At 33.5% G+C, this 12,448-nt stretch overlaps 1 protein-coding gene across 7 annotated transcripts in view; it reads right to left on the bottom strand.

Moving 5' to 3' along the window:
- The window catches only part of LOC126738818 (teneurin-a), a 1,182,227-nt gene that overhangs the window by 62,435 nt on the left and 1,107,344 nt on the right, over positions 1 to 12,448 (bottom strand). For all 7 annotated transcript variants that reach the window (XM_050444260.1, XM_050444261.1, XM_050444262.1 and 4 more), the window contains one exon: positions 5,863 to 6,071. In XM_050444260.1, the coding sequence (XP_050300217.1) occupies positions 5,863 to 6,071 (209 nt within the window). The remainder of the gene's footprint in view (positions 1 to 5,862; positions 6,072 to 12,448) is intronic.

Below are 12,448 nucleotides of genomic sequence, written 5' to 3'. Positions count from 1 at the left end.
TACAGGGTACCTCCAATTAAGTCGGCGCTGTTGGCATCTTTGTTAATATTTAAGATACATGGTCAGTTAAATTAGGAAACTAGTAGGATTTTTTCTTTTGATTAAAATGGTAAAAATGTAAATTTAATGAATAATATAATAAAAAATATAATTTACGTAACCCCCAAAAATTAAAGTCAAGAGGAGTTAGGTCTAGTGACCTAGGTGGCCAACGAATCAGGCCATGATATTATGACGTCAACAAATCTCATTCCATTTAAAGTGTCATCATAAGACATCCTAATATTTGGCTTCCTTTTACACTACCACACTAAACGTTTGTACTAAATTTATTTTGAGGGTTTCTGGGATCAATAAGGAAAATATTTGCTTGGGAACAATAGTGGAATTTTTATGGTTAAACATAACTTGTCGTATTATATACTATGTAATCAGTTGCGTAAAAATAAGCCTTCTTTCGCTATTACCAGGCAACAATGTTTGTATTGGTCGATACTTATATGGCAAAAATTTGTGTTTCTTTAAGACCCGTCATATTAATACTAAATTCTTGCTAAATCTCTAGTTGAGTTTTCTATACGAGAATTAAATTTTCCATATGCTATATGATTCAAAAAATGCCAAAATAGAAATTTTAATACCCTCGCTTACTATAAATTGGTTCCTTTCTTCTAGTTCTCCGTTAGTTCTAAATTTGTAGATAATTCAAAAGTATCTTCGGTTTGTCCAGTTACGAGTCTGGAATCTCTGGCGATATTCATCTTTTGGCGCTCTGTCACTATTTTTTTGGCATATAAGGTAACATTCCAATATATCACATTTTTCAGTATGCATTAAAGGCATTTTACTAATTCAGATTTTACAAAAATCACAAACTTTGCTAACTTGTGTAATTGTCAGTTATTATGTATTTTGGCAAATCTCTATAGGTACTGTCATTTCATTATTTAAACAACGACTTATTTGTTTTTATCTCAAAAAGTTCAAAACCCGCTTATTTAAATTTAGAAAAATTATTACTATCGCTATACTTTCTTATTTTTAGGTTTAGGCTATTAGTGTTAATAAACATTTTAATTAAGAAAATGATCTTCTTTTAATTGATGTAGAAATATACAGTGTGGCCCAAATTGGGTGTACATGTATGGGTATCTTGGAAACTATAAGAGATGGAAAGTTGGTTAAATGGGGAAAGTTGTAGGGCATTTATAAGTATTTATAGTTACCAATTATGTGCCGCTTTCAGAACGATTTTATCTTTTTCCGATTTTGAAATCGTTGAAAAAAATCAAAAAGTTGCATTTTTAAAAAGGCTGTATTTTTTTCATTTCAATGTATTTTTAAAATCTGTAAAAACATTATTGGGACAATTTTTTAAGGACAACGCATACCTGAATTGATTTTTTTTTCGACGTTTCGGTTCTGAGATTCCATCCTCAACTTCTTTTTTTCTTATGGCGGCCATTTTGTTTTTTTTGCTAAATTAAAAAGGTCTTTTTCGTCTCTTTAAAATGATGTATAACACTTAATGAAAATATTTCATTCTTATGTCAAAAAGTTACAAAGTTCATTTTTCGCGGAGTTGGCCATGAATGCGGAGGCCATTACTAGGGAGTTTGTGAGGGGGGACAATTTTTTAAGGACAACGCATACCTGAATTTAGTTTTTTTTTCGACGTTTGGGTTCTGAGATTCCATCCTCAACTTCTTTTTTTCTTATGGCGGCTATTTTGTTTTTTTGCTAAATTAAAAAGGTCTTTTTCGTCCCTTTAAAATGATGTATAACACTTTATGAAAATATTTCATTCTTATGTCAAAAAGTTACAAAGTTCATTTTTCGCGGAGTTGGCCATGAATGCGGAGGCCATTACTAGGGAGTTTGTCGTATAAACAATTATTATTGTTAAATGATTTAGGGTCATTTACTGACAATTCTGCAAAATATTATTTATTTAATTTAACTTTTTATCTTGTTTAGTAGTTCTTATCTTGTTCTTGTTAGTGTTAAATAGTTTTTTCGTATCTAGTTGTTTTAGTTTCTATTTAGTGAGTTTTGTTTAAAATTGTAATTTCCAAAAATCGCCATGTGATATACCAGTGAAGAAAAATTTGACATATTGGAATGTTATATTATATGTAATAGGAATGGAAATCTTGCAATCGCCAGATATTTGGAACTGTATCCTGAGAGACAACAGCCAGGTCGAAGACTATTTGCTAGTCTTATCATGAACCTTAGGACTCCTGGAAGTTTTGAAATACCAACGCCAGAAAATTATCAAAGGAGCAATGAAGCTCGCGATGAAAACATTTTAGATCATTTTAATGCGAACCCGAAAACATCGACTTGAAAAGCTGCAACTGATATGAATATACCAAGGACCACCATTCAAAGAGTCTTAAAAAAATATATCGTTTATAAAAGCCTACTTTTGTTCAAGGACACAGACTACCCAAGACGATTAGAATTTTTTAACTGGTTTATAAGGCAATGTCAAGAAATACCTAATTTCAGCAGGAAAATTATTTGGAGCGACGAGACGTTTTTTAGCAAATGCGGAGTATTCAACAAACATAATCGTCATTTTTGGGCTACTGAGAATCTTCATGAAGTGGCTGAACGTAGGTTACAAGTAAGATTTGGATTTAATATATGGTGTACGGTAAGTTAATTACCCACTCCATAAAATTATTTTCAAGTAAAATGATATAATTGTTTTTAGATAATCACTTTATTGAACCCTTTATTTATAACCAAACACTGACAAGTCAAAGTGAAAAATGTTTTGGAAGAGCAGATATTACCTACCGTGAGAGCTATAATAACTGAAGAATAAATACGGAGTGATGTATGGTTTCAACAGGCTGGGGTGTCCCGCATATAATACTCGGGATGTTGTTAACAAAACTTGTTAACGCAAGCATTTAACAATAAACTTATCGCGAACCGCGGTGCTGTAAATTCGCCAGCTAGGTCTCCAGATATTACACACCTGGATTTTTATCTTTGGGGATATGTTACAAATAAATTTTACGAGTTTAAACCTCCTGCGACTCTCGAACAACTAGAGGACAGGATTCAGAATGTCTTAATAGAAGATCTCTATAAGAAGGTAAAATAAATAAAAACACCCTGTGCAAGGTAACTAGAATTGTTTTAAAGGAATGTGAAAAATGTTTTAAGAAAAATGGCCGTCATTTTGAATAATTTCATTTAATATTATTGTTACATGTAATTAATTATTTTATTAAGAAATTACGTAAAAGTATAAGATAACAAGTTAGTAAGTTAGTAATAATTGTGTGTACGACAAAATGCTAATAAAAATCATTGCCAACCCAGCGAAAAAAAAACTATTTAATTTTTTGACGTAAACATAAAATATTTTCATAAATTGTTTTTCACAAAATAGATCTTTTTAATTTAGCAAAAAAACAAAATTGCCGCCATAAGGAAAAAAGAAGTTGGGGATGGAATTTCAGAACCGAAACGTCGAAAACAAAAACTAAATTCCGATATGCATTGTCCTTAAAAAGTTGTCCTAATAATGTTTTTACAGATTTAAAAAATGCGTTGAAATAAAAAAAATACAGCCCTTTTTCAAAAATGCAACTTTTTGATTTTTTCCAAATATTTCAAAATCGGAAAAAGATAAAATCGTTCTGAAAGTGGCACTTCATTGGTAGCTAAATGCCCTACAACTTTCCCCATTTAACCAATTTTCTATCTCTTATAGTTTCCAAGATACCCATACATGTACACCCAATTTGGGCCACACTGTATAGAGGATTCTATTTAACAAAAGCATTTTTTACAATTTTTCTAAACGCGATGTTCAATTTTATTATCTGTTTTTACTATTTAAACAGTAGAAAAAATCCTACTAGTTTGCTGATTTATTCGATTTTGTATCTTAAATATTAACAATGATACCAATAGTGCTGATTTAATCGGAGGCGCTATATATACATGAAAACATATCATCATATATCATAGAAACAAAATTAAAAACACAAATTCCCAATCTCATAAAATATTAGATTACTTATTATAGGTACAAGTGTTACGTGTTTATCGGAGCATAACCGGGCTTAAATAATAAATTAAACATTTTTACTGAAAGAAGGCTTATAAAATATGCGAAAACTTTTACCTAAACCTACACCTATACAGCTCACATACAAATTTATATTTCAAAAAATTAAAAAGTAAAATGCAATAAGATTTAGTAACCTTGAACATTAACAGGGGCACGTCTAAGCCATAGATCACCAACTCACACAAGACAACGAAAAACAATATTGTAAAAACTGTATTAAAAAGCTTATATTTTATTATAAGTTTAATAATAAACAATCAAATAAAAAAAAATCACTTAAACTCTCCCAGGGAGCTGATATTTGACACAAATTATTTTAAAGAAAAACCAGGTGTATGAGGCTAATAAACGATCATTTATATATTTTTATCTATGGTGGGTATTGTATCTAACCTAGATTTTGATTTGTTGTTAGTTATGTGATTTGTGTAGGTGAACGTCTGAGTAAAAAAAATTTTATAATATTATAAGCGTTATTTCTGTATAAATATTTAATTATTTTTTTAGATTTGATAATCCTCCGATAAAAACGGAATATATGTAACTTCAATGTGTATAAGACAAGAACGTCTATCATGGAGATCTTGGAAAGCAAAAGAGATACGAAGATGCTTAAATTAGAGAAAAGTTGCGCATTTTTAAGTCTAATCAATATGCCGTTAAGAAAATTTTAAAACTTTCTTTGCCGATTTCGTTTTCATTTTTTTCTGACGTTATTGAAAGAGATATGGAAAAATAAAAAACAGTTTCTCATGGCCACTTTTTAGGCTTTATAAAAGGGTGTTGAGAGATTTTCCGTACGACGATTCATTTCATTTTGTAAATAGCATATTTTACGCATGCTGAACAAGGACGCCATGTAACTATTGAATGTATATCTATCAATTTTCCAGAAATCTGTTCGATAGACACTCGTGTACGATTAGGGCATTGCGCACGGATGCACCAACCTGCTGAAGCCAACAGTTTTTAATCAAATGTAAAAGTTGTCCAAGGATTTTTCAAATTGCGTTCCAATCGCGCCCAATTGCGTTCCAATTGCGCCCAATAAAATGGGCAGTAGATTTTGGTATTTTGGTATATATAAAAGACTTGAAAAATTTATCAATATAATTTACATAAAATATTATCACTTTTACATCAAACCTGTAGACAAGGTTTTTATTGCAAAAAATGCCCGATTTATAATACAAATAGACTTATCTGCGTATTTTTTCGAGCAGCTTCTTATTTACGTCTTATCGAATTTATTTTATTTGGCTGGTACATACTGCATAAAATATAATAAAAAGTTGGCAAACATGTATGGCAAACAGTCAAATATAGTATGAAAAGCTGATTCATCATTCCCAAGATAGTCTACGTAGTATAATAAAACATTCTCTTGTTGTGCAGATATTTTTTTTTAATAAATTAATAAAGCACCTTAACAGAAGAGTTAAAAGCTCAGTAACTATCTACCTTTTTATATCATTTTGATCTTAACTCATATTAGATATGTCTTTCAGAGAATCAATGGAACAGAGACCCCAATTTTTAGCCAGTAATAAGGATGTAATATGGTTAAACTTCAATGAAATATAAATTTTAATGATAATATGAGCAGAGATTATAAATTAGTAATAAAGGCTTCTCATACTGTCTTTACTAATATTATTCAACTACACAAAAAGTTATAAACATGGACTTTAATTAATATATGAAATTATGGCTGCCGATATAGTCCAAGTACGTCACGTACCTCAGATTATGGAATAACTTACCTGGAATCGGAATAGATTCCTGCACAATCTGAGTCTCGGCAAAAATGGCACTCCTGCCCTGCATCCCGCCAACCGCTTCCGGCATCCACGTGCCAGTTATGATTGGGCGTAGCGTCTCTGGATCGTGGTCCTCGCAGACGTTGGGCAACGACCCGTCCGAATCGAAGAATGACCTCGATACGCCTGGGAAGTATAACGCCGGGCTGCGACTGGAATAAATTATAATTTTTTCTCTTTTGTTAAACCATATTGTATGGCATCTGTGATCCAGATATTAGATAGGAAATTGCTTTGGTATCTTTGTTTTTAGAGATTTAAACGGACATTTAGTTTAAGTAGGCTTTTAGCTCATAAATTATTAAACTTTAATACAATCGAAATACTTTTAGGAGTTCAAAATACAGAGTCTTTTATTTTGGATAGAAAGATACCATATCTTAGCAATGCATAAAAGCTTGATAAAAGTGGCAAAACATAGCTGGAAGGAATTTTAAAATTCGTTGCTCCCTAAAGTGGGTAATTTAAATAATTAACAAAAAATAAGTTTTTTGAAAAAAATTCTCATGAAAGGTATAAAAATGTATTAAGTCGACAATTCTATTATAATTCTACCTTTGTGGCTTTTTCTTCCTCTTTGTCTATTGTGCTCAAATACACCTCAGCCTAAAGGCCTATTGTGCTCACCCCGATATACATCTATACTACACAGCCTAGCACCTCGCCCAGTCCCGTACCAGCCGGTACAGGACTTTTGTTGCTGTGGTCCTAATGCTTCTGGGTCCAGTGGGTCTTTCCCAAACTTCCCTTATTGCCTTTTGCATCACAAGGCCTCGCAATTGCAAATTACATGTCGGACTGTTTCTCGTTCCTTTTCGCACAATCGGCAATTAAGGTTTTCATTATACACTCCAATTCTCTTAAGGTGTTCTGTAACGGCCGTATCCCGTTCCGATACCTACAGGTGTTCTTGTTTGTTCCTCCCAAATGTAGGTTTCCACTCCGCGAGTCATTTTTTCGTCTATTTAAAAATCATAAATGTGTTTTCTCTTTCCAGCTATCTCATTTCTATCCAGTGAGCTTGGTTTTTTTTCATCCAGTCCCTACTCTCACTGCGGAGTGTGCTTCTTGGCACTCCCAGTGCAGGTTCTGGTCCGATGTAAGGTGCCATAGAGCCTTTTCTTGCAAATTTCTCGGCTTTTTCATTTCCCGGAACTCATATACGCCGAGTTGCGGTCTCCTAAGGTTATCAGTTCTATAGGACATTTTTAAACCAGCTTTGATGTAACCCTAGGGTTCAACAAGGCCCTTAGGGCGGTTTGGCTACCTGTAATTTCTAGGATCTGCTTATTAGTGTATGCTTTCCTAATGTTTAGCCTAGCACATTCTAGTATCGCAAAAATTTGTGTCTGAAAAACTGTGGCATGTCTTCCTAGCGGATGCGACGTTAGATTTTTCTTTAAAAATTCGAGCTTGCGTTCCCTTGTCAGTCTTGGAACCATCTGTCAACCAAATGACAGTAACCGCAGACCATTTCCGTCTGGTCTGCGGTTACTGTCATTCCGTTCTTTTCTTGTTGGACATTCAACTTTGAATGGTATGCGAAAACAATATTTTGGAATCATTTAATCCGAAATCACTTCTGATTTGGTTGTCTCACAGATTCTTGATATTCTTTGGTGTTCTGTCAAGTTAACTCAATTGTTATTTCCCATTCGCTCCAGTCTCAGCTTTGCTTCTTGAATCACCAGGTGTAATGGTGAAAAACTAAACACGGCTTTCATGGATGCGGTTAGCATAGATTTCAAGGCTCCTGTTAAGGCTAGACATGTAATAGTTTGTTATTTTGCTTATTTTAAGTCTACTCCTAGTTGCAAGGTTTTTGGCCATCACGGTAGTACAGCATAAGTTATAGTGAGTACTACTACTCTAGCAAAGATGCAGTATGCCATTTTGGGCTGTAATATCCAGGTTTGCTCATCGCTTGGTTACTTTGTCGAGATGTTGGTTCCAGCTTACTTTGGAGTCCAAGGTAACCCCCAGATATTTTATCTCTCCCAACATAGAAACCTCTTTACCCTGTAAGAGTAGTGGCCCAAGGTTGAGGACCTTTCATCTTTTGGTAAATGGTATAATTGCGGATTTAAGGGGACTGATCTTACGACCCTCCCTTTCTGTCCAGTTTTTCACGATGTTCAGAGCAGTTAGCTTTCTTCCTCTCACCACTGTATTAAATTTTCCTTGGACCTTTGTGGCTTACTCATGGTATAAAATTTCTTTCGGACATTTTACTTTACAATAAAAAACGACTAGTCAATTTAAAAGTGACCTTTTTCACACGTCGTGCACAAATCTTATAGTGAGCAATCTTTGTCGTAAAAAATTGTGGTAAGAATTGGTATCTAAGGTTGTCACCGCCTAAACCAGAAACAACAACATTGCCAACATTGTTTCTGGCGGAACGTATTATCAGTATCATATTGTTTAAAATGAAATTAGGTCAATTTTTAGATTTCCCCTAATTTTAATTAAAAGCCGTCCACTCTCTGGTCCGAATACTCAATGTTGAAAAGTATGCTAAAGAACACAAAGTTGATTTTGGGTAATTATAATAAGTTGGTTACTTTCTTAAAAACAAAATTAGAACATTATATTCCAAAGAAGTCCACCATTATCACTGAAAAGGATTTTTATAGGTTCTTATCTACTGCTCCAGCCTATAAATATTTACCTTTTAAGGTACTCTACTCAAATAATAATATTAATAAATTAAAAACTAATTTAGTATCTCTCAACTTCTTATGCTGCCGTGGCAATTGGATTAACAGGAGCTTGTAGGCGGGACGAGCTCTGCAGATTAACAACTGAGGTACAACAGGTACTTTTTATGAAATTTGCAAGAAATGTCTTCGTCTCTAAAATATAGTAGAAAAAAGGTTTTTTGCTTAATTATCGCAGGTTATTGGTATTAACAAAAATCGCAAGAAAAGTCGCCGAATCTTCCGAATCTACAAAAATACACCAGGCACTGCTTTCGGCGATCATCTGCCACGCCATTAGTTAATGCAGGGGGTGACTTGCTCCTTTTGAAGCACCTCATTTCAGTGCCATTGCTGAAGGATATATTAGCAAATACGTTGGAAACAAAATACAAGTATCCAATAAAATACTGGAATCTGTGGAGCCATCGTCAACCAACATTTCCTCAATAATCACTTTGCAATGACTTAACGACTTTAGTTATTTTGTGATTTGCAGGAAAAAGTATGGTGCGCAACATATCTGAAATCGGGTCTTTGCACATGGGTGTGACGTTTTTTCAAAACTTATTACACAATATAATATAATTCGTATTTTTAGTTAGCTACAAGCCTACTTTACTTCTCTATATAATCGCTTTTCACTTCTAAGCATTTTTCGTACCGCTATATAAGCTTCTTTAACCCTTCTGCATAGAAGCTTGGCCGCTTAAGTGTTGAACCAACGTTGCGAACGAACCGTTTGCAACGAAGTTGACAATGCTATTTTTGAATTCTTTTTCGGTTTCACAACGTTCGTCCATCGAGCTACTGTTTCGCTGGGTATGACGTCAAGACTATACGGAGGGTGGTTAAAGAGTTTCGAACGAAAATCTTGATTTTTCTTGAATTTAGCAACAATATGAGGACCCGCGTTATTGTAAACAAGGACTACGCCAGAGACAGTTTCCCGCATCGTTTGTTGATTGATCGCACATCTTATTATTTTGAGAGTAACCATTAATTTTCGACTGTGTACAAAGTTTGCTAAATTTTTTCAGTTTCTACATTATTGTAGGATATTCACTTCTCGTCCATGATAACTATGCGGGAAAACAAATAATCTTCATATTGCTCGTAACGGCCTTAGAACATTAGAATACACTAGAATAAACATGGCTGTTTTGGATTGAGCGCACTATCTACACAGGAGGCGGAGGGGATAATTTGTTGATAAACTTGCTTAGTACTCCACGTTGCTAGTGCTTACTCAATTTTAACAAAAGAAAAATAATATAATAAATTTTTATAATTAGCATAAATTAAATCATTATTTATTATTAGGCAAGAGAAAGGATAAAATTTGATTAATAACCAGAACTATTTTGTACTATATTTATTTTATACTTATAACTAATAATAATTAATATTTTGCTGTTTTCACACAGAACGGCAACGCTTAAAATTTCGCCGGAAGATCTCTTGGTAAAGGTATTTGATCACAGTCGTTGTTTACGTTGGGATGGTGTACCTTTTGAATGGTATTAATATTAAAAGGATATTTTAAGTAAATTTCAGTACCTTTTATTTTAGTAACCTTTTTGCTGGAAAATGATAAATAAGTGTAAAGTGGATCACATATATTGGAAAAAAGGAAAATCAAATCGTACCTCTCACAGGTGAGGTAGCTGTCATCCTACTGGGTTATAATAAAAGAAAAACAAAATATTTGTGAAATATCTTTTGAAGGATTGAATACGAAAATTAAGGTTTTTCGCTTCTTTTTTTTTAGGAAATTATTAATAGAAATATGTAATTAAGTATATTATTATAATGTGGCAAATTTTTCGCTTATTCGAAGTAATAAATGCCGCAAGAATGTCAAGAAAGACAACGCAACGTGTCAACAACGGATACTTGCATTGTAAGCATATCAGGTATTCTACGTTGCCAAGTTGCTTTTTTCTTTTTTAACTTTTTTGTTAAGAATTTTTTTATTCTGAAAAGTTTATTTCCGTTGATTCGACTCAAACTATATGTTGTTAGATAAAATAAAAGAAAATTTTAAGAAATATATTTTTTAGCAGTTACAAAATACAACACATTAAAAATGTTCAATGGGCTGGGAAAAAATATACAGGGTGAGTTTTTTAAAGTGTTACAATGCGATATGACAAAAACGGCTGCAAATTTTTTTTTGACATTTTGGTGACATTTCAAGTATACCGGGGGGCACTTTTTGTGATATTTTTGACATTTGTCCCTTCACCCCCCTAAGAGGGGGGGAGGGTCACTTCCTAATTTTAAATGGAATGACGTATTTTTTATTCTTAAATACGAATCTACATAAAATATGAAGTCTGTTTACAAAAAATTTTTAAAATTGCTCTGCTGGTTACGGAATTATGATCAAAAATGTTTTGATTAAATTTAAAAATAATTCGAATATTTTACCATAATAACAGCCGGTTGCCATAGAAATCCTACTGTTTATTTTACTAGTATGGATGGAAATGAAAATCCTAGTAACAGTAGGATTTCCATGGCAACATAACAAGCAGTGTCACATAAAAATTTTGACGTGTTATTAACAAGTAACTTGTGTTTAAAAAGAAAAAAATGGAAACGAATTTCAGTGTAGAAGTAGATATGTTGTTAATTTTGGGGGAGTGCAGAAAAATTATAGGGAGGCTGCAGTAGTGTGGGCCGAGAGGTTTCCGGATATTCCAAAATCTCATATGGCCTTTAAGAGACTGGAGACCAGAAGTCGTATGACTGGTAGTCTAAAAAGTAAACGACGAAATCGGATTAAAACGCAAACAGATGAAAATAAGGCAGTTGCTGTATTAGGAGCAGTAGCTATTGATCCTCAAATCAGTACCAGGCGGCTTGCTTTAGATGCTGGAATTAGTCAATCATCAATTATAACAATTCTGCACCGGTACAAGTTTCATCCTTACCACATTACACTTCATCAAGAGCTTTACGGACATGATTTTGAGAATCGAATTAATTTTTGCACTTGGATTTCAACAAAAATGCGTGAAAATAACCATTTTTTGAGAAACGTTATTTTTTCTGATGAGGCTTCTTTTAATAATTGCGGGCAGGTAAGATTTAACTTATTTAAATTAGAACATATTCAAGTTTTGGTTGTTTGTTTTTCTAAAAGGTAAACAGGCACAACATGCATTACTGGGCAGCAAATAATCCTCACTGGATGAGAACTGTACCAAATCAACATCCCTGGTCTGTGAACGCATGGTGTGGTATTTTCGAGGATAGAGTTATTGGTCCGCATTTTTTCCAAGGTCATTTAAATGGACAGGTCTACACAGATTTTTTAAGAAATCAGTTACCTCGTCTACTAAACCAAAATTTAAATCCTAACGTATGGTTTCAGCAGGACGGAGCTCCACCCCATTATGCCATACAGGCCCGTACTTATTTAAATGAGATTTTTGAAAACAGGTGGATTGGTCGAGGTGGTCCTGTCAACTGGCCTGCTCGTTTGCCAGATTTGACCCCCCTTGACTTTTTTTTATGGGGATTTATAAAAGACAAAGTAATGGCTAGTGCACCTACAACTCCAGAGGACATGAAGAACAGGATTCGTTTTGCTTGTTCATTAGTGACACCAGCAATGTTACAGCGGGTACGAAACTCATGTCAAGAAAGGATAAGAAAGTGTTTGGAAGTCGAAGGCGGTCACTTCGAACAGCTCCTTAGGCATAATACATAGACGATAAATAGTTAAAAAGTAGGAAATAATTTGTTTTTATTGTAGTAGAATATTCGAATTATTTTTAAATTTAATCAAAACATTTTTGATCATAATTCCGTAACCAGCA

The sequence above is a fragment of the Anthonomus grandis genome, chromosome 7, assembly GCF_022605725.1.
Source record: "Anthonomus grandis grandis chromosome 7, icAntGran1.3, whole genome shotgun sequence".
Classification (NCBI taxonomy): domain Eukaryota; kingdom Metazoa; phylum Arthropoda; class Insecta; order Coleoptera; family Curculionidae; genus Anthonomus; species Anthonomus grandis.
This window is presented reverse-complemented; position numbering and strand designations above follow the sequence as displayed.